The sequence below is a fragment of the Rosa chinensis genome, chromosome 7, assembly GCF_002994745.2.
Source record: "Rosa chinensis cultivar Old Blush chromosome 7, RchiOBHm-V2, whole genome shotgun sequence".
NCBI lineage: Eukaryota > Viridiplantae > Streptophyta > Magnoliopsida > Rosales > Rosaceae > Rosa > Rosa chinensis.
Window position 1 is genome coordinate 30,679,224 of NC_037094.1, and position 21,913 is coordinate 30,701,136.

The 21,913-nt window shown below is 38.4% G+C and overlaps 2 protein-coding genes and 1 pseudogene across 3 annotated transcripts; 2 read left to right on the forward strand and 1 right to left on the reverse strand.

The window, feature by feature from the left end:
* The first annotated feature begins 5,584 nt into the window (after window positions 1-5,584).
* On the forward strand, window positions 5,585-10,110 carry LOC112177765 (annotated as a pseudogene).
* A 2,134-nt stretch (window positions 10,111-12,244) lies between these two features.
* On the forward strand, window positions 12,245-14,238 carry LOC112175743 (acyl-CoA-binding protein). Its single transcript, XM_024313473.2, has 4 exons — window positions 12,245-12,401; window positions 13,548-13,665; window positions 13,786-13,848; window positions 13,930-14,238. The coding sequence occupies exons 1-4, from the start codon at window positions 12,390-12,392 to the stop codon at window positions 14,007-14,009; spliced, it is 273 nt and encodes a 90-aa protein (XP_024169241.1). The 5' UTR covers window positions 12,245-12,389; the 3' UTR covers window positions 14,010-14,238.
* A 1,510-nt stretch (window positions 14,239-15,748) lies between these two features.
* On the reverse strand, window positions 15,749-19,151 carry LOC112180079. Of its 2 annotated transcripts, none has more exons than XM_024318594.2 (4): window positions 18,396-19,151; window positions 17,213-17,268; window positions 16,929-17,118; window positions 15,749-16,275 (listed from the first exon to the last, which is right to left on the reverse strand). In XM_024318594.2, the coding sequence occupies exons 1-4, from the start codon at window positions 18,951-18,953 to the stop codon at window positions 15,925-15,927; spliced, it is 1,155 nt and encodes a 384-aa protein (XP_024174362.1). In that variant the 5' UTR covers window positions 18,954-19,151; the 3' UTR covers window positions 15,749-15,924. The 2 variants fall into 2 exon arrangements, with proteins under 2 accessions (XP_024174362.1, XP_024174361.1); XM_024318593.2 differs by having other exon boundaries at window positions 15,749-16,278; window positions 18,396-19,148.
* Between the last annotated feature and the right edge of the window lie 2,762 nt (window positions 19,152-21,913).

Genomic DNA, 21,913 nt, shown 5'->3' on the forward strand with positions numbered 1-21,913 from the left:
TCCCATATCTCCAAAGTATCCTTTTCTACTTAAAGTATTCCTTGTAGGCAGCACCATAGAGCAACATCTCCACGCATGCAAAGCCACCTTGCTCGGCACCTTATCACTCCAAATAGCCTTCCACAACCTTTGCAAAGGGTCTGGTGGTGCTGGAGGGGCCAGGAATAGACCAAGAACCACATCTTTAGCCACATAATACGCACTATTTGTAGTGAAGGTCCCCTGTTTATGGAAATTCCATATTAACTGATCCTCTGATCTTCTTCGCCCCAGTGGTATAGAGAGAATAAGTTCAATATCAGCTGGTGAAAAATACTATTCCGACTTATCCTTATCCCAATAATGTAGAATGGGATCAATCAATTTAGCCACAAACCGTGGTGCCCTATGAGGAAGAGGTGAAGAAGGACATCTCAAATACCCATCCGGAATCCACTCCCCACACACCACTAAAGGCCTTCTAGCAATACTTCTCGAGCCTCCATTATACTTCTCCAAGAAAATGATGGACAAGTGCCTAACTGAGCATGCAAAAAATCACTCGTAGGAAAGTAAATAGCCTTATACAACTAAGCAATTAGCGAACCTGGATTTTGTATCAAACGCCATCCTTGTTTAGCCAAGATAGCCATATTAAACCAATGAAGAATTTTAAACCCCATGCCTCCCTCCTGTTTAGAAACACATAAACGGTCCTATGACCACCAATGGATTTTATTTTTTTCATCTGTATCACCCCACCAAAAACCTGCACAGAGTTGTTGCAAATCCTCACATAAACCCAATGGAAGCTAGCAGTTCATGACATAATTGGGAACCATTTAGGCCACTGCTTTAATCAGAATTTCTATCCCAGAATCGCTTAGCAGCTTAGCTCGCCAACTAATAAGCCTCTTGGACAGGTTTTCCTTAAGATAACTGAAAGCTGCAGATTTACTATGCCCTACATGCATAGGTAACCCCAAGTATCTATCGTGCTTGTCAACTCAATGCACCCCTAATATCTGTGCTAATGCTAATTGTCTGTTCAAATCTAAATGGTGACTCTGAACGCAACACTACTCTTTTGCAGATTAATCTTTTGCCCCAATGCTATCTCATACGTATATAAAATATTAAGTACCTATTGACATTCCTCCTCATTAGAGGTTCCAAACAAAAAACTGTCATAAGCAAATAAGAGATGATGCAGCACTGGGTCCTCTGGATTAAGTTTCATACCCTTCACCCACCGTTTTTGCACAAAATGCTGTATAAGAGATGACAAACCTTCAGCACACCATGTAAAGAGATAAGGTGATAATGGGTCACCCTGCCGGACACCTTTAGTTGGCTTCACATAACCACACACCTCCCCATTCACTAGAAAAGAATAACTGACAGTGGTTATGCTAGTCATTATTAAGTCCACCCAGGAACTAGCTTCAACAAGATGCTTCGAATGAAATCCCACTCCAATCGATCATAAGCTTTACTAATATCAAGTTTGAGAGACAAGTGTGCATCATCTCCCCTTCTATTTGTGTGTAGAAAGTGAGCAACCTCAGTGGCAATCAAGGTATTATCGGAGATCAACCTGCTAGGAACAAACGCACTTTGCAGGGGAGAGATTACATCTGGTAAGACTTTCTTCAACGTGTTGGCTAAAACCTTAGAACAAATCCTGCGAAACACATTACATAATGCAATGGGTCGTAAATCGGTCATTTGTTTAGGTTCAGACATCTTTGGAATCAATGTCACATTTGTGGAATTCATCTCAGTAGGCAACACTCCGGATGACAAAAAGGACTTTGCTGCAATACACACATCGACACCAACTACAAGCCAGTAGTTCTGAAAGAGAAAGAAAAGACATCCCATCGAGTCTAGGGGCTTTTGATGGGTGCATTTGAAATAATGCCCCTTTGATTTCCTTATCAGAGTACGGAACAAGGAGCTCGTGATTCATGTTCAAGGAAACCTGTAGTTGAATAGTGTCCAGAATGATATTTAGGGCATCTCCATGCACCCTTTCAGAAGCAAACAAGCTCTGGTAATGTCCAGTAACTACGTGTTCAATATCTTTCAACTCTGAAACCCACACCCCATCAGAATTAATCAAACCCTTAATAGAGTTCCTTGCCTTTCTATTAGACGCCTTGTGGTGGAAGAAAGCAGTGTTCCGATCGCCTGCTTTAAGACACAGCGCCATAGATTGCTGAATCCAAAAAGTCTCTTCTTGAGTAAGCAGTTCTTCAACCCCTGTTTCTCAATATTGTGTGCCCGATCAAGAGGCATAGTGAGCAACTCATCCAACCTTCCATGAACAGCTCACATCTCAGCTTTCCTAAACATAAAAGTGCGTTGTTGCCAAGCTTGTAATTCAAGATCTGTACTCTTAATCTTAGTAGCCACTTAGCTTACTAAATCCCCTTGACTCTACGCTGCCCATCCTCTCTGCACCACAAACTCACAATCAGGATGGGTCCCCCAAAACTATTCAAATCGAAACATTCGTCGTTGGCGACGGCGAGGTTGTGGTTGTGAGCAAATTTCTAGCAGAAGCAGACTATGGTTCGATGTATTGGGTGGTAGATGTGTGAGGGAAAAGCTAGGGAACATTTACCGAAGCTCTGCCGACCACAATGCTCTATCGAGACGCTCCTTTGTTTGATGGTCAGACCACGGATAAGGGCTACTAGAATACCCCATATCCAGCAAAGAGCAATCCATCATCGTTGTTTGGAACGCTTGCATCTGGGCTAAATGTTAAACACCACCTCCTGACTTTTCTGCCATGCTTAGTATTTCATTAAAATCCCCCACGATGACCCATGGAAGGGGAGACAAAGCTGCCAGTTGACACATCAAACTCCAGGTTCGGCCTCGGTCCCCTATTTTAGCGTACATATAAATACCAGTCAATCTCCATTGCTCTGGAGACCCAACAGTTCTAATGGAAACATCTGCATGACCGGTTGAATAGTTACGTACATGCAAAGGTACATCGTTTATCCACAGGAGCGATACTCCTGGTGATACTTCGCTCTCCTCTTTCCCCACACAATTGTCAAAACCTGTCCTGATACACAAGGGTGGAACTACCCTATAGCATGAAGGGGTCCGAACCACCCCCCCCCCCCCCCCCCCCAACGTTGGTCTTGTTTTCACTTGATCACCATATATACCTTATATAATTGTATGAAAATTAGTCTTAATTCTATCGAGACGCTCCTTTGTTTGATGGTCAGACCACGTATAAGGGCTACTAGAATACCCCATATCCAGCAAAAAGCAATCCATCATCGCTGTTTGAAAAGCTTGTATATGGCCTAGACGTTGAACACCACCCCCTGACTTTTCCGCCATGCTTAGTATTTCATTAAAATCCCCTATGATGACCCATGGAAGGGGAGACAACGCTGCAAGTTAACACATCAAACTCTAGGTCTGGCCTCTGTCCCCTATTTGAGCGTACCCATAAATACCAGTTAATCTACATTGCTTTGGAGACCCAACAATTCTTATGGAAACATCTACATGACGAGCCGAATGTACGTACATGCAAAGGTACATCATTCATCCACAGAAGCGCTACTCCTAGCGATTCTTCGCTCTCCTCTTTCCCCACACAATTGTCAAAACCTGTCCTGATATGCAGGGGCGGAACTACCCTATAGCATGAAGGGGTCTGGACCCCCCCCCCCCCCCCCCCCAAACGTTATATATACCTCATACAATTGTATGAAAATTAGTCTTGATTCAATCGCTAGACAAACAACAAGTAAAGAACAAATAAAGAGATCATTTGAAATTAATAGTACTTAATAATGTGTAATAATTATCCAATTTATAATAAGAAATATTGAAATGCTGCTTAGGTTTAGAATATTTTGTAATTAATTATCATTGATATTGATCTATGTTATTCAATCGTTTTATTTTATGAAACTTAATAAGGTGTGTTGGACTTGCTAAATTTAATGTTATTATTCTCTATACTCTCATGTTTTATATCTCGCCCCCCCCCCCCCCCCCCCAAAAAAAAATTCAAATCCTGATTTCGTCCCTGCTAATACGTAAAGATTCAAGTTGCCCTTGTGTACATAGCGTCTCCGACAAAAACAAAACCCTAGGTTTTTCTTTCCTGATCAGATCTACCAAAGCCCTTCTTCGACATCCTCCAACAATTCCTCGACAATTCCAAGCCAATACAAGAAGACTCATCATTATTCACAGCCCTTAGCCGTCGTGCACAGTCGCCGGAGGTGGGGCTAGCTGTTCTTGCCTCAGAGCTCTCATTGTGCTCTACTTGGGTTTTTATCTAGACATTTTTATGTTTATTGAAAATGGCAGTCAAATACACTTGTCTCTCATAGTGTCTAAAAAACTGTACTTTAAGTGGTAAGACTAATCCTATTACAATTCAGACAAGTAATTAGAGTTTGGGCCAGACACACAAACTAGGTGTCTTTAAACAGGCTTGATCTTGATATTTCTTATGCTGGAATTTCTCATGTGGTTCCCAATTTGTTCTGGACTCTCTTTGGTAAATTTGTGACTATTGATCTCTCCCACAATCATATTAGAGGAACATTTGGGAATTTGACATTGGAGGTTCCATCATTCAGCGTACGTGAAGTTCGTTTTAGTTCGAACCAAATGGAAGGTCCAATATCCTCAATTTTATCAAATGTGTCATATTTGGATCTTTCCAATAATAGATTTTCAGAGATAGCTTCTTTCTTTTGTGCTCCGAAGGTTAAAATGTTAAAATTTCTTTACCTCTCCAGTAACTATGTTTTGGAAGAACTTCCAAATTGTTGGAGACATCTAGTCAATCTAGAACTACTGGATTTAAGTGACAATGTTTTTTTTGGGAAAATTCCGACCAATATCGGCTCTTTATTTCAAATGGAAACGTTGAAACTAAGAAACAACACCCTTGTAGGAGAATTGCCTTCATCCATGATGAATTATACAAGCTTAGCAGTTACTGATCTCGCAGACAATAAGCTTTCAAGTTCAGTGCCTGAATGGTTAGGGGATAGTCTTCCAAATTTGGTTATCCTTATGCTTCAATCTAATCAGTTTAGTGGAAACTTGCCTTCACAACTATGTCATCTAACACGTACAAATTTTGGATTTCTCTATGACTGAAATATCTGGAACTATACCTAAATGTCTCGATGGTTTGACATCTTTGGCGCAAGAAGGGAAGTCAACTCTAACCATCAGACATTCTTTTGATTCATTTCAAGCTGGAAGTCCTTCAAGTTCGCCTTATTATGAGGACGATGCAACCTTCATGTGGAAAGGAAGAATGTCAACATACAAAAATACTCTGGGGCTTGTCAAAAGAATTGATTTCTCAAGCAACAGATTGACTGGGGAGATTCCAAGTGAAATCACTTGCCTCGTTGGGTTGGTTTCTTTGAACCTGTCGCGAAGCCATTTAACGGGACAAATAGCTGCAGATATTGGAATGTTGTAGTCTTTAGATTCTCTTGATTTGTCCAGAAACCAAATAGATGGTGAAATTCCGACAAGCCTTGCTCGGATAGATTGACTTGGTTACTTGGACTTGTCACATTCCAACTGCATGACCGGTACTCAGTTTCAAGGCTTTGATCCATCCGTTTTTGCTGGAAATCCTCAGCTTTGTGGACTTCCACTTCGAAAGTTGTGTGCTCGGATGAAACAAGTCAAGACCGGTACTCAGCTTCAAGGCTTTGATCCATCCGTTTTTGCTGGAAATCCTCAGCTTTGTGGACTTCCACTTCGAAAGTTGTGTGCTCGGATGAAACAAGTCAAGACCGGTACTCAGCTTTCAGCTTTATAACACAGGGATTTTACATTAGTTTGGGACTTGGATTTGTTGTTAGATTTTGGGGAGTCTGTGGGAGTATGGTATTCAAGAAATCATGGAGAAATGCATACTACAAGTTCTTGAATGCTTTAAATGATTGGCTTTATGTAGGGCAGCTTTGATCAAGCGGCAATTAAAGGATGTACGCTCAGTTGATCGTAACTATATGATAATCTCTCTCTCTCTCTCTCTCTCTCTCTCTCTCTCTCTCTCTCTCTCTCTCTCTCTCTCTCATAATCAATAGTTAAGCAGTGCTCTTTTACGTGTTATCATCAAGATTTATTTGGATTTCAGGATTAACTTTCATTTCCAAACTAACAAGCGTTTGTTTCGTTGTATAATATATTTATTAGATGCTGCATCTTCTTGGAGAAGTACTGGATGCTTGCCTCCGATCAGTTGAGGTTGCCGTGGACAATAATCATCTGCAGAAGTTTGCAAGCCTACATATGAGTACGTGTGTTTCTTAACTCCATATTGAAGAGATTATGTTGTTGGTGCCAATTTCGGCATCAACGAGTCATCGGAGGTTTCGTTGAAATCCAAGTGTAAAGTAGTGGGGTTGTTTTCTTCAAGTGGGCCTATCTTTTCCTTCGATTAGTTTGGCTACGTGAGTAGCCCTGGTCGTCCACTTGTGACTGAAGGTATGCCCTGGTAGTCCTGTGCCTAGCCTTGGTCGTTCACCTCTTGTGACTGAAGGTATGGCCTCAGGCTTCCTTCACCTGATCCTGGGCCTCCAAGCTATCTTGTTTGGTGAAACTGATAGTCTCGTCTCAGACTTCCTTCACCTGGTGTTGGGCTTTCTCCACCTAATGTTGGGCTTCCAAGCTCCTTTTTTGGGTGGAACTGATGGCTTCACATCGGGCTTTCTCCACTTCGTGTTGGGCTTCCAAGCTCCTTGTTGGGTTAAGCTAATAGTCTCATCTCGGACTTCCTTCACCTGATGTTGGGCTTCATCCACCTCGTGTTGGGCTTCCAAGCTCCTTTCTTAGGTGGAACTGATGACCTCACGTCGGGCTTCCTCCACCTCGTGTTGGGCTTCCAAGCTCCTTGTTGGGTGAAGCTGATAGTCTCGTCTCGGACTTTCTTCACCTCGTGTTGGGCTTCCAAGCTCCTTTTTGGGTGAAGCTAATAGTCTCGTCTCAGACTTCCTTCACCTGATGTTGGGCTTCCTCCACCTCGTGTTGGGCTTCCACCACCTCGAGTTGGCGGAGCTCTATGGAAAGGACTATGCATTTTGGCATAGCTTTCGGAGAGAAGAGAAAGTTGAAGTCCCCTCAGCCTTGTGAAGGCTGGGTATTTATAGGAGAAGAGGGTTGAGGTGGAAAGGGAAAGGCATGGGCTCAATCCCATAAATTCGGGGTGTCAGCCCCCACTCTCTGCTTACTGACGCTCCAGCATGGATTTGACAGAGTTGGTGACAGGTGTCGTCACGTAAACCACCCTTTGTCCTCGAATCACTGTTGACATGACAAGGGAGCCATACTGGGTGTCGGAGCTTGACACGTGGAAAAGTTGGTGAGAGTTGGTCCTTGATGTGTACTACCATGTCTCCTTGACTGCGTCCAAGTGTGAGCCTGAAGGTCGAGGCTTTAGGCTTGGAAGTCGTGGGCATGATCCTTAGAGGTTGAGGCTTCTAAGCCTTGGGAGTCGAATTCTTGGCCTTAGGGGTTGAGGCTCCTGATTCCTTCGGACTATGCTATTCTAATAGTCAGGTCATGATATGCTTTGACCTCGCCGTCCAAGGTGACAAGTCAATAACATGGTGACTGTCTAAGACCTAAAAGGTGGAGGTCCAAGGTTAAAGACTTGGCATACCATGGTTAGGCATCTTACTAGTCATGGTTATTTTCATCTTAGGATTATCTTTTCTTTCTCGATGAAGGGTTTAAGTGCGTTGAAAGGTCAGGTCCTACGTGGACTCTTTGACATTTCAACGCGTACCACGTGGAATGGATTGAAAAGTCAAAAGTATTTGTCGAACCAAATTATGACATCAACATATGTATTGAAGTAGTAGCTAGCTCTACGGGTATGGTATTGTTTTGTAGTAAATGATACGTATTTATCACTTGCAAGAACTTGATTGGAGTTGACCTGGGACTTTCCAATCAACTGTTTGCCATGAACTTAGCTTGCTTTTATTTTAGAGATTATCTGTTGTATTTCTGGATTAAATAATCAATTTTCTTGAATATTAGAAATTAGTTGTTGTGTTCAATAATAATCATGCTAAAACGTGTCAAATTACACGTACACTGCACATCAAACCATCTATTTATTTGATACGTACACATACATGAATGAAAGACGCACCTCTAGTTTCATTGCTTTTTTGCTAAGAAGTTATAGATGAGAGAATCTTGAATCACATGTGGCCGGGTTACAAGCGATATATGATTTGAACGTCAGAAGTGTCTATAAATTTGTGCATTTGTATACTTTTAAAGGTGTATACTGTACTTTAAAAAAAAAAAAAGGTGTATACTGTATTATTTCACACACATAAATATGAGATTAAGAAGTCGACATTCTTAGGGATGTTTAATAAGAATTGCAGGTGAGCGATGGTTAATGTTGAGAATCGGTCAATATGTGAAGTCGAAAACACAAATAAACACAGCACACCAAGAGAAACAACCACAAAGATACGAGCACAAGAACACAGATTTAAGGTGGTTCAGCAAAACTTTTGCCTACGTCCACCGGGCAGAAAAACAATCTTCCACTATATTTATAATGGGTACAACCAGAAAGAATAAGAAAACAAGGACTCTCTCTTCTCTTCCTATCTCTCTCTTCTTTGCCCTCTTTCTCACTCTCTAATTCTGAGAATGGAATACACTTTGCTCTCTGTCTTTGTGATGAAAAACCTAGAGCAGAACCCCTCCTTATATAGCCATAAGGATATCAATTTTCTTCACCAATTAGGAAACATATTCCTATTGGTGGTAGGCAATTATGTCTTCTCCTTCTCTGTAATCAACAAGCTACATCAATAAAGATTTTCATTCCTCATTGGAAGTCCATTCATCAGTAGGAATCCAAAACCTACTGGGTAAACAATTCTCATACTCTAAGACAATTGTCTTAGGAAAGACTCATGGGCTGGAAACCCAACAGTTAAGCACAAACAATGTTATCCCGGGTGAGCACTTCAGAAAGAACTGGCAGAAACATAGTTCAATTAGCCAGCGCTCATGACGAGGAGAAGAGAAGGTCAGAAATTAGGAAAAATTCTATAATACATACCCGTATCTTATACATACATTTATAAATGTGACAATAAATTTGTTGTCAGAATAGTAATGTTGAGTCATATTTTGTATAATCTTAGTTCTAATAATGGTAATTACACTACCTACTATATTGTTACAAGTTATCTACTATATTGTTACAAGTTTTTGAACAAATTTGTTGTCAATGTTGTAATTTTTGTTTAATTATATATAAATAGTGTAAATGAATATGATAACTTTATTCTCAATATTGTAATTTTAATTCAAATAATTATAATTTTTGTTCAAATATATATAAAATAAACATCACAGTATCATAGTTTGTCTCAGAAATTAGATATTCAAGTGATTACGTACATAAATTTTTTTCGTTAAATTTGTTTATTCCTTCAAGTGTATTTCATATCTGATAGTTAATCAGATATCTTAGTATGTATTTCTTGATTTTCTTCCTAATGGTCATGTTGGATGATTCTGTCTCCAGCTCGATCGTCATGTTTGTTTCGATGTATTAATTATTTATTGCAGGCTGCTGGTATCCCTCGCAAACTTGCTCCAACCATTGGTATATCCGTTTATCATCGCCGCAATTAAGAACTGATTCTATGGAAGAATTTCAATCTAATGTTCTGAGGTTGAGAACTTGAGAATTATTAAGAACAAGTTGCTTGTGTTCCCAAGACGTGCAAGAAAATTTAAGGTAAGGAAATTCAGTTTCTGATTAATTAGATGTATATTCAGTGATGCTCTTCACATGGAATTGAAGCTGAAAACTTGATGCATGAACTTACTCTTTAGGCCGGCAATTCTAATGCTGGGGATCGAGCATTCGAGCTTGCCAATGCTACGCAAGTTCAAAGGCGAGGGAGGCACCAACTGTTGATTATTTGAAGGTGACAAATGATATATATGACGACATTTAAGGCTTATGAAAAGCTGTGTGTTGAGCGTACGAATGAGCGCCAAGTCGGTGAGAGGATGAAAAAGGCTGCTGAGGCAGAGAAAGGAGAGAAGAAATAGGGGAATAAAGATTTTTGGCAGGAGTAAAGATTTTGAAAGTTTCTCATACATTACGCATAGAATTTTCGACTGTTTTTTGGTCCTTCTGAATTAGTGTTATGAGACGGGCTATTTTCACTTTCATGAAATTATCTCGATCAATTCATTTCCTTTTGATCTCATTGACCCATATTAGTCATTTGATTTCTTTGATCACAATGCTTAATTATTATAATTAATTATATGTTGAAACTAGATCACCTCGTATGGATCTGACTGTGTTGAGAGCATTCTTGCTTTCAAAATTCTTACTCAAAACTTTTAAAACAGGAAGTGTGAGGCTTGTATGAACAACCAAATGATCAGTGTGAAAAGTGAAAACAGACAAAAAGTCGATCGGTAACATTTCTTATGTTTAGGTGCGGTTCGGTGGTTCTTTTGCCCAGTACGACTAATGGTGTCAGTATTGTGAAGTAGCAACGCAATGACGTGTAACATGGGAAAATTGTTGGGATACAGACATGATTTGAAGAGATTTCTAATAGTCATGCGCTCAAGAGATTTATTTTGGTCACGTAGTCAGAGAAGCAAATTTTTCTATTGATTGTCATTCACTCCTCTGAAGTCACTCCTAGACAGAAAGTCTTCCTAGTGCGGCGTCTCACGCCAATAATTTTGATATTTCAACGTTGGTTGTGATAGAGGCTTTTCCAGTTTTCCGTGAAAGATGTTGCAGTCGATTTCATATCCCATGTTCATGGCTAAGGTGTCATGAGGTCAGTGGCCAAAGAATACAATCAGTTGAGGCAATTAAAATTAGCGTAAGTAGGTAGCACCGTAGCAGTATAGGTTGAAAGCTGGTAAGCAACGATTGATAGCTGACATAGAAGGACAGTATATTGTCCTACCCCTTGATTCAATCTTCGATCAAGTCAGAGAGCTTTCCAGTAGCCTTACTCTTTCGATTTTTCTGGATTGTATAGATCAAATAAAGAAAAATGGATGTAAAATCTATTAGGTGGTTGTTTGCAGTTGCAAACATGAACCTACTTAATTGCATTAAAAATGCAGTGGGAGGTGTAGTGACCCTACCATCCATCAACATATCCAAATCTTCAAAATTGGCTCCACTCTTCTTGAATCAAGCAAAACCAACAGTGTCAAACCATCATCAACTATACTTCACCTGCAATTGTTATTCGCACCACATTTCAACAGCGTACTAAGAAGATGGGAACAATAAACTGACAGTCTCTAGCTTCTAATCCAGTGCTCACCATGTACATTTTCTACAATTATGTCATACACTCCTTCAGGATAGATGTTCTTCCCCTGTTGGGGCATAGAATTCTCATATAGATCGATGTACAGTCGGCAAGTCTAAAAATGAAATATTTTTAGAAATACGTATATAATCATGTAATGTTCTTTCTCTCTGGTTCTCAGAGGTTATTAAGTTATGTATGCTTTAATATAAGTTGTGACATGTTGGTTATCTAAAATGATTTCCATAACCATAAATTTTATTAACATTATTATAAAACAAAATGAGATGGCAAAGACTATAATATGAAATAACAACATTACGTTGTAATGTTGGCACAAAACTGTGCTGAATTATTACAAGGAATATGCTCTCTCTCTTTTTTTGAAAGTATGCTCTCTTTTTTCTATTACAAAGAATATGCTCTAAAGGTTTTTCTTTTTTTTCTTCTATTTTTTCAAACAGTAAAAATATTCAGTTTTTCTAGATCACATCTTTGTAATTTGTAGTTGTACCTGTCCAGATGTGGCAGAAAAAAAATTCAATCTGGAAGTAAAAAATTCAATTTGGAAGTAATATGCCCTTACAAGGATAAGGATTATAAGATGGAATGAAAACTCTCTTATATAATCCTAAGATGGCCCATAATAAATTATAAAAGAGTTTTCATTCCATCACCATCCTGTTTTAATAACGAATAAAGATACTTGAAAATTCTATCATGTTACGTAGTATATATTGTTCTATATTTTTCAACTGCCCTGACTTGGAGGTATAGGATTTGTAACAAAAAAAAAATTACTAAACATCAAATATTTAGAACATGGTAAAAACTTTTTATTAACTTGTAAATTGAGCGTGCAATTTACAATTTTTTTATATTTTTTAGACAAAATCAAGGCGTTCCGTGGCTTTGGTTGTTGCACTGGTATATATAACACCACCTCCACACGCAGTCACATCCACAAAGGCACTGCAATTTCAGTCACAGACGTTCAAACCAAAGCAACCAGATTCTCTCTCGGAGATCAACGCAATGGGTTTGAAGGTCTGCTTTCAAATCCCCTATTTTTCGTTTTTATCCATATAAATTCCAAATCATCTTTTCGTCAAATTCTTGATTTGCTCTTATTCGGATGCTTGCTGCACTAAAATTAATTCAGATCTGTATGTATGCTACCTGTTTCCATTGAATCTCTCACTTATTTCTGCGCTGTTTTGTATTACTTTGACATTGATCACCAAGAATCACCATCAGGGGCCGATTCATCATCTTGGGTTGTCTTCTTGCTTGTTTTGAACTAAATATATAATTAGGATTTTTGACAAGAGTTTGGTTCTTGTGTCCGATTTACCGTCTAGATGTCTATGGACTTCCCAATCTTGTAGAGTTGTCAAATTAATTTGGTAAAAATTATTTGTGATCCTGCTACAGTGAAGTCACAAGTCTTCTGAGAAATCTACATATGTATTTTAATTGCCAGTATTGTAAGTTTTTGTTATCGTTATTTTGTATAATGTTGATATTAGCACCTCTACGATCACCATCATCTCTATGATGGGCAGTCATTAGTGCCAAATGCAGAATAGAAATCTTGGATTGTGGAAATGTATATGTGACATCATTTGCGCTGTCTAAAGTCTAGTATGTAACAAGAAGCTTGATATGGTCCCTAAGTTATCGTTATGTTGATTTTGGAAAATTGATATGGTCCCTAAGTTGTAGATCTCACTAAGACATGAGGATAAGGCTTCACTGTCAGTTAAATGCGCCCCCAGTCATAGATGTAGTTGCTTGCTTGCTTTTATGGCAACCATTTGTGAGTGGATAGCTTGTATTGACTAACTAGTATTGAATCAAGGTTGAACAGAGCTGATAAACGGATTCCTTACTTGGTTGAAAAAAGTTTCTACTTGCTTGAGGGAGTAGCTTTTAGTTTTACCCCACCCAATGAAAATAAATAGATTCTATTATTTCTTTACATAATTCTTTCTTTCATCCATTTAATAAAAGATAAAAGATGGTTTGCCAACATGGAAATCAAATGTATTGTGTATCAAATATTCAAATGTATTGTGTTTCTTGCTTTCTTGACATTACATTGCTATAATTTTTTTATGATTTGGTTCTTAATGCTTGGACTTGAAATAATTGTGAGAATTTGTCATATCTGACTGGGATGTGGTTCTGCAGGAGGAGTTTGAGGAGCATGCTGAGAAAGCCAAGACCCTTCCAGAGACGACAACCAATGAGAGCAAGCTCATCCTGTATGGGTTGTACAAGCAAGCCACTGTTGGAGATGTTAACACCGGTTAGTACAATGCTCCCTAAAAATATGACAATCCACTATTTCTTGTTGTTCCGATTGCTTTACGATCTTCTGTCCTCTAAATTTGCCATTGATGTTTGTTCCCTTGTGGCTGACTTGTAGCCCGTCCCGGAATGTTCAATATGAGGGACAGAGCAAAGTGGGATGCATGGAAGGCTGTTGAAGGTGAGTCAATTGTTTTGTAACTTGTCATGTCAAATTTCTTGTCCTCTATCATCAGTCTTAATCATTTTTCCATTTTGGCAGGCAAATCCAAGGATGGAGCCATGGGCGATTATGTTACAAAGGTGAAGCAGTTGCTGGAAGAAGCAGGAGTTTCCACTTGATGTTTACCCGTGGTGTAGTTGGCCTCTGTGTTTCTCAATCTAGATTTAAAGTGATCTGTAATAAACTGTATTGTTTTTTGCATTGGTACTCTGTTATATCTGAAGTTGTTTGAATGTCCCATCTATGAGATGCTTTCAGTCGATATGGATTTTTAGTAAATGATTTCTAATGCGTGGAATGCTCTTCAATGGTAATGAATCTGGAGCATGTGCACCATATTTTTTATCAGTCATATAGCTTTGCTACTAAATGGCTAGGACTACAGCTTCAAGGGTTCAAATTGTTCATCTGTGAATGCATTACGACTCTTCAGAGCTTCTGCGCCAAATTTGTTATTAATCCTATACCTCTACTATCTAGCGGCTAGGAATGCTACTTCGAATTGTTCATATGAGAATACATTACGACTCTTTAACTTGGGTGAGATTTACCCAATTGAAGGAAAACATTCTTCAGAAGCTACAGTACCACTTGAAATTCTTTGGAACTCCATCAAGATCAAAATTGGTGAACAACTAGAACTTTGAGATTATCATTTGCACAATTGCATTTATCAATTGCATCAAGATAGGTGTTTGCACCTTTCTTTTCCCTTCATACACCTTTGCTTTGATTACCTTCACAATTGTGAAACATAAATGCAATTGTTCTATCGTTAAAGACAAGATGGGTAAACTTTTATCAACTTCACTCTCAATTGTTCGTTCTATTGCTTTCAAGGAGCAGCAATTATCAAACACCTATCTTGCAAGCTCCGTCCTTCCATCCCCATATCTACCCCATTCTACTAGAAATAACGACACCCAATTTGTTGTTACCAAACCCCACCGCATCCATATCCATGACAACATTGTACATGGGCACATTTATTTTGCCATATTGGACAATCAACTTTAAGTTGCCACATTTTCAAGAGGATGGTCACAGACAGCTTGAGGCTAAGCTAGGTTGGCCAAACACAGTGGTCCTGCATCGATATTTCCCCATCGCAGAGGTGAGAAGGTCATCAAGGCAAAGGTGCATGAAGGGCAAAGAAAGTTGCACTCAAATACACAAAATCAGTTGGAAGTACGAGCACCTCAAAATGTTGGTGATACCTACCATTGCCCTTGGTGTAATTTCCTGTTTTCGATCGTTAATGATTCTCTGAAGATAAATTAACAGAAAATTGAGCTGAAATGAAAATCAACTAGGACAAGAGGATGGTCACAGACAGCTTGAGGCTAAGCTAGGTTGGCCAAACACAGTGGTCCTGCATCGATCTTTCCCCATCGCAGAGCTAGGAAGGTAATCAAAGCAAAGGTGTATGAAGGGCAAAGAAAGTTGCACTCAAATACACAAAATCAGTTGGAAGTAACAGCACCTCAAAATGTTGGTGATACCTACCATTGCCCTTGGTGTAATTTCCTGTTTTCGATGGTTAATGATCCTCTGAAGATAAATTAACAGAAAATAGAGCTGAAATGAAAATCAACTAGGACAAGAGGATGGTCACAGACAGCTTGAGGCTAAGCTAGGTTGGCCAAACACAGTGGTCCTGCATCGATCTTTCCCCATCGCAGAGGTGTAAAGGTAATCAAAGCAAAGGTGTATGAAGGGCAAAGAAAGTTGCACTCAAATACACAAAATCAGTTGGGAGTAAGAGCACCTCAAAATGTTGGTGATACCTACCATTGCCCTTGGTGTGATTTCCTGTTTTTGATCGTTAATGATTCTCTGAAGATAAATTAACAGAAAATTGAGCTGAAATGAAAATCAACTAGGATAACATGATCAAATGCTACCATAAACAAAGTGGAACGATATTATTTCCACACCAGGACATCTAACGCCACCTTATGGCTTGGATCAGGATACATACAAAAGGAGCCAACAAATTTGGTGGACAAGGATTCGAGTTAAAGTCATACTGATTTATTGAACAAAAGGATATCTAGATACATAATATTCCCTTACACGAGAAGCACCATCTCTGGCAAGAATTCCCTCGAGATCTCCAGTAATTCTGGCCAACCATATCTCCAAATTCCTTTGAAGTTCTCTGAAATTGTTTCTAATGGAGTCCAAAGACCGTCTCATCGTAAGTTTGGCCTGGTTCCCCAGCTCATCCCCATAATAACTTTTCCCGATCTCAGTTTGCACTGCCATCAGCTTCTGTGCAGTGTCTGATGCACGTTGCTGAAGTCTAAATGATTCGAGTAAAAATTCTGTTTGTCTTTGCGTACGAAACTCAGGACTTACTGTGGCTTCACAGGGATCACTAGCCTGCTGTAGAAACAAGTGTAGTGAGATGTATCAGTCAAAATATAATCAGTCAAACTTCCTTGGAGAAACAAGTTCCAAGATCCAGAAATTAAAACAGACGTAAATAACAAAAATGGGGAGTGAGATGTAACTGACGTGAACATCTCAACCTATATGCATATTTCAGCATCAGACCCTAGTATAGATTTAGTGTCTGCTCAGTGCATCAAATAAGTAAAGGTGCAAAACAGGGGCTGGTTATAGAAAGGAGGGTTATTGGAACGCGTGGTCATTCAACATAGTCTTTCATCTTCAACTCTTCAAGTGAGGTCGGTGACGTTTATTATCTGTATGCGTATTGTGTCATGCGTGTCCTGTAATGGATATATTAACAAATTGTACTTCCATCGCAAATGGGTATTAACACAGAATATCATATGAAATAAAATCATGAAACAGCAACAAAATAAGATGGTCACACACACACACAAAGGGTTACAAACCATAAACTACAAACTAACATAGCAATAGCCTTTGCATACTAAAGAATTTATTGTCTTTCTTTTTTTTGCTGCTGTACCTTCTGTAAGTATTTCAGCTTACAGTAAGCAATCAACAGATCAGTAATTGTATCAAATAGCATAAAAAAGTAACATAAGGGTGCTAAAAATTACCATTCTTCGGCATAGATCATCTATCTTCCCCGCAAGAGCTTGATACCTCTTTGTCTGCTTCCTCATTAATGAAGGTACTTTAGAAAGATCACCCTTTCCAATATTTTCCAAATTCAGTAGTTCCTGTTCAAGTAATTTAAGTTTAGAGGATACTACAGTCGATTCACCATCAACCTTCCATGGGGACTCCCTTCAACGCAAAAAAGAGCAATGGCCTCTCATTAGCTGCAGGGTCTTAATTAAATGCCTCAGAAATGATCAGTTTATAGACTGTTAAAGCATACCTTGGCACAAAATGCTTCGTATGATACAAGGGTTCAAGGGATTCATACTGTACATCCTGCATGAGGAAAAAAGAGAATATTGAGATACACAGTATATAGCTCTATCCATAAATAAGTTGAATATATTACCATATCCACCTATTAAGAGAAGAGATATAGGTCATGACCCATGAGTTAATGTTCCTTTACAAAGAGAAATTAAAAAATCTGCCATTCTTAGAGAACGTAGATGTATGCATGTATTTATTTTTGTTATTAACATACAGCTGTTCACAACAACAATAGTGAAGAAAGAAGCAAATGCTTTATAATAGGTCCCAATTTTTCCATTAAAGAAAAAGGTTCCAGTTAAGTTTGATGGCTCAAAATGGGTCATTATGCCTTACCATTTCCAAAGGGGCAAAGTTAAGAACAATTAATTCTTACCACATAGAGAACTTTTAGCCAATTTCAAAAAAAAAAAAAACTTTTAGCTTGTCATAAAGATGTCATGTGTCAGAACCACCAAGAAAGAACAATTAATTCTTACCAACCCCTAAAGAGACGAAGCGGATACATGCCTTCCAAAATGCAACTGGTGTGCTAGTGCTGAAAGAAGGCAATGCCTTCCAAGATCCTAATAATGCCTAGTCAATTGCTTCATTTGCGATGTAAATAATAAATAAAGTTTAATGATGATGCCATGCTGGTGATCTGAACACTACAACACCGACAATATAATGGCGTTGTCGCTAAGAGTGGTCCAACAAACAACAGCGAAGTTTTATGGTCAGCAAAAAGTAATTAAGCACTCTAGCAGCTGATGGAGTGGACCATAAGCGATCAGGTCAACACAGTTCTACAGTCAGAATGAGAATAACTGCAAATTTAAGCAAACAAAAAGGCTCATCCGCTTGGGATATGGCTGTATGCTTCCGTGTCAATTATGAATGACTTAATTTGAAGATAAAAGAACCAAAGCCTTCTCTCTATCTCTGTTTCTGGGGCCACTGTAGATTCAGAAACTGGCTTCTTCAATTTTCTTAAATTTAGAACTCTTTGAGATAGCAATCCGAAATTCCAAACAACAAAACAACACCATTTCATTGCGAAATGACGAAATTGAAGCAAAAATATATAAGCTTGAAGCCTAAACTTTGGAAAAAACAGTAGTAGTAAGAAGAACAAGGAGATGGAAGCGAACCTGCCAGAGCTTGGAAGCCTCGGCCACCAATTCGGAGTCAAACCCAAACGCATAGGCATTATTGTCATACACACTGACGTCCTTGACCTGCTGACACTGTCCCTGCTGCTCCGCCTCGCCTCCTCTAGTCGCCATAAACCCAATCATATCATCCCTCTCCCCGACCTCCCTCTCCAATTCACAAATCCTCGACTCCGAATCGTCCCGGCTCTTCTCCAACTCCTCGACCCTCGCATTCAGGCTCGCCATTTCTCGCTCCGCCGCGTCGATCTGGCTCAGCAGCCGCTTCTCCTCGGCCTGCCACGAGTTCCGGTGGCTGGCGAAGATCTCCACCACCCTGGCGTTGGCCTTGGAGTCTTCTTTCCTCCTCGATCTCATCTGCCTGACCTGCTCTTCCGCCTGCCAGAGCCGCTTGGAGAGCTCGCGGACTTGGAGCTGTAGCTCCTGGAACTTGTGGGGGGCTAGGGCTAGGAACATGCTCAGGCTCAGGCCGAGGTAGGAGCACATGAGCTTCTTTAGCTCTTCTGCGTCGGCTTCCGATACTAGGCTCTGAGCCATGGCTACTACTACTACTGCTGCAGTGCTAGTTCAGAGAGAGAGAGAGAGTAGGGAAAAGGAGATTTGGGAAGTGAGTCGCAGAGGAAAAGTCGCTTTGGGAGCGAGGGAAAAAGAAGCTTTTGGGTTTGGGGATTGTGTTGAGTGATTGGGAAGTGAGTCGCTTTTTCAGTGTGGGAGATTGGGAAGTGTGGCAACAGCTTTTGGCTTTTTGGTCTAGCCGTATTGGTCCCGATAGGACATGGAATTTGTCTCAACGTTAAATTTTAATTCAAAAATCATAAATATATAAGGTTTTTTTTTTTTCTTTGGTTACGAAATTAAGCAATATAATTTGTGGCGGGTATTCTCCGATCTCCACAGATGCCTCTAAATTTCTTGTGTGGCCAAGGTTTTAAGAGCTGATGCGAGAAAATTTGCTTCCTGAAGTACATATATTAGAAGGAACAGCTTCTAAAGCAAGCACATATTTGCTTGATATCTTGTATCATTGTCTTAGAAGGAACAGCTTCTAAGGAGTATTACATCTACCATTGATACAGTCGATCGCCAGTTTTGAGTCACCTTCCACAGGATGATATATTAATGGAATAGTGTTCACACTGTCACCATAGTTTGTCTACTCCATGTTCGCACACATGGGCGTAGCCACAGTGAGACTAGAAGGGTCAATTGACCCTCTTAACTTTTTGCAATATCATTTGATTGGTTGAATGCCTTCTATTTTTCTCAAAACATAATATCATAATTCAATATCTTGACCTAGAATAAGAAACAAAAACATAAATATAGAAGGCCAAAGCCCTTTATTTTGTATTTTCTAAAACCCTCCACTCAAAAATCTTATAGTTTTCTTTTTGTTCCTTATGTTTAACCATTTTCTTTTCTTTCTTCTCAACACTGGTACAGCTTGTCAGCCTTAACCACTGATTCAATCTTCCATGATATCTTGTAAGATGCATGTAGGGCTGCACGCGGATTGGATTGGATCAGTTTTGACTCCAAACCGTCTCTATGCCAAAGTAAGCGGTTTAGACATTTTAGTGTCATTGAAAAAAATAAGCTTAATCCGATCCAATCCAATCCATTTAAAGATGGTTTGGTTCAGTCGGTAAGACGGTTTTAACCTATATAACATTAACGTTTTGTTTACGAAAAATTCATAGTAAAATATTAAAACTCAATCTCGATAATAAAAATGTAATAATCAAAATCCAAAACTAATATTCAAAGAACAAAATCCAAAATAGTTTCAAAATGATTCACTTATTTGGGTTTTAAGCCTTTGGGTCTAGGATTCAATAGGGTAGTATATCATTTTGAGAATCAAGTTATAATTGAAGATTTAGAACTTACTTATAAAAGACTACGTACCCACAAATAAATATATATATTATGTATATAAATTTAAAAGTTTTTTCTATTATATTTAATACATACAGTCATACTGGTCGGTTCGGGTTTCGCGGTTTAAGTAAAAGAAAAACCAAACCAAGCCAATTCATAAACGGTTTGGTTTGGTATTGAACCGTCTTTCATATTTTAACGCTAAAAACCTTAACCAAACCATATTTACCGGTCGGTTTCGACCGGTTTGGCTGGTTTGAACCGTGTTTTGCACACCCCTAGATGCATGCACTTCTTACTATGGAATGTGGATAGTTAGTCCTATATAGCCATTAATTTTCAATTTTTACTCTGTATCAGAAACATTTTGGGATTAATATATTAAGAGTTTTTGTATTGGAACCTCCAAATTTACTCACTTGACCTCTATGCTTTTTACTCTTCTTATCAAATTTTCAAATACTAAATTTACTCACTAAACCTCACTAAACTTCCTCAAATAACCTCACTCATTTGCAAACAAATTATTATCTTTAAAATAAAAAATTTATTCATTTCAATGATTTAATCACTCCATAAATCTTAACTAAATATACATTTCTTAATCAAACTTGAGTTTCAAAAATTAATGTCTAATCAATAAGAAAATGCCATGAACTACAATGTTTTTTTTTTCTTTTCTATTTTAGCTGTGCAAAGAAAAAAACGAAGATATCATTTGTTTTTATTCTAAAAAAAAAATCATTCATTTTTTAATGTTTATTTTTTTCTATATTTTTTGTACCTCATGACTAATTAATTATTAATTAATTAATTAATTTATTTATTTATTTATTTATTGCAAATATAATGGATTGACTTAGATTTAGGTCATAAATCATAAGACGATTTATTTTGTTTTCCCTCACTAATATGTGTTCAACATATATATCATACAATTTTATGTCACATGATCTTAACCATATTTTTAATTCTTATTAAATATATATGAATGCTTTAATGAGCATGTAGTGAAATTGGAAAATGAAAATAGATAAGGAAAATAATAAGGAATACAATCTAATATTATTGAATTGGAAAGTCTACATAAAATAAAAATAATATTTTTTTTGTATAATTTATTGTCCTTAATAGTCATTTTATAGTAGGTTATATATGTCATTTAATAATTCATAATAAAGTGAGGTCAAGTGAGCAGATTTGGAGGTCTCAATAGAAACTATCATATATTAATCCTTAAACTTGTAAATTAGTAGATAGCAAATTACAAAAAATATTAAATTATTTTTTTTCTTATTTGGAAAATCCCTAGATCGTCTAGGATTATAGTTGATCTAGAATGATTGTTATGCCTAAGCATTGGAATGGTCTCTGAATCAATATCTAGAATTCTAGTAACATTAGTAAAAGCTATTTAAATTTTGACCCTCCTAGAAAAAATTTATGACTACGCCATTGTTCACACGACACTATGGACTAAACATAAATCCAAGCCATAAAAATATGTACATCACGACAAGAGGATCAACTTTCATACTTGGATCCGTGCTAGAGATGGTGTGCAGTTGAAAAAGCGCAAAAAATCATTGAAGAATCATGAATTTTTGAGGTTCGAT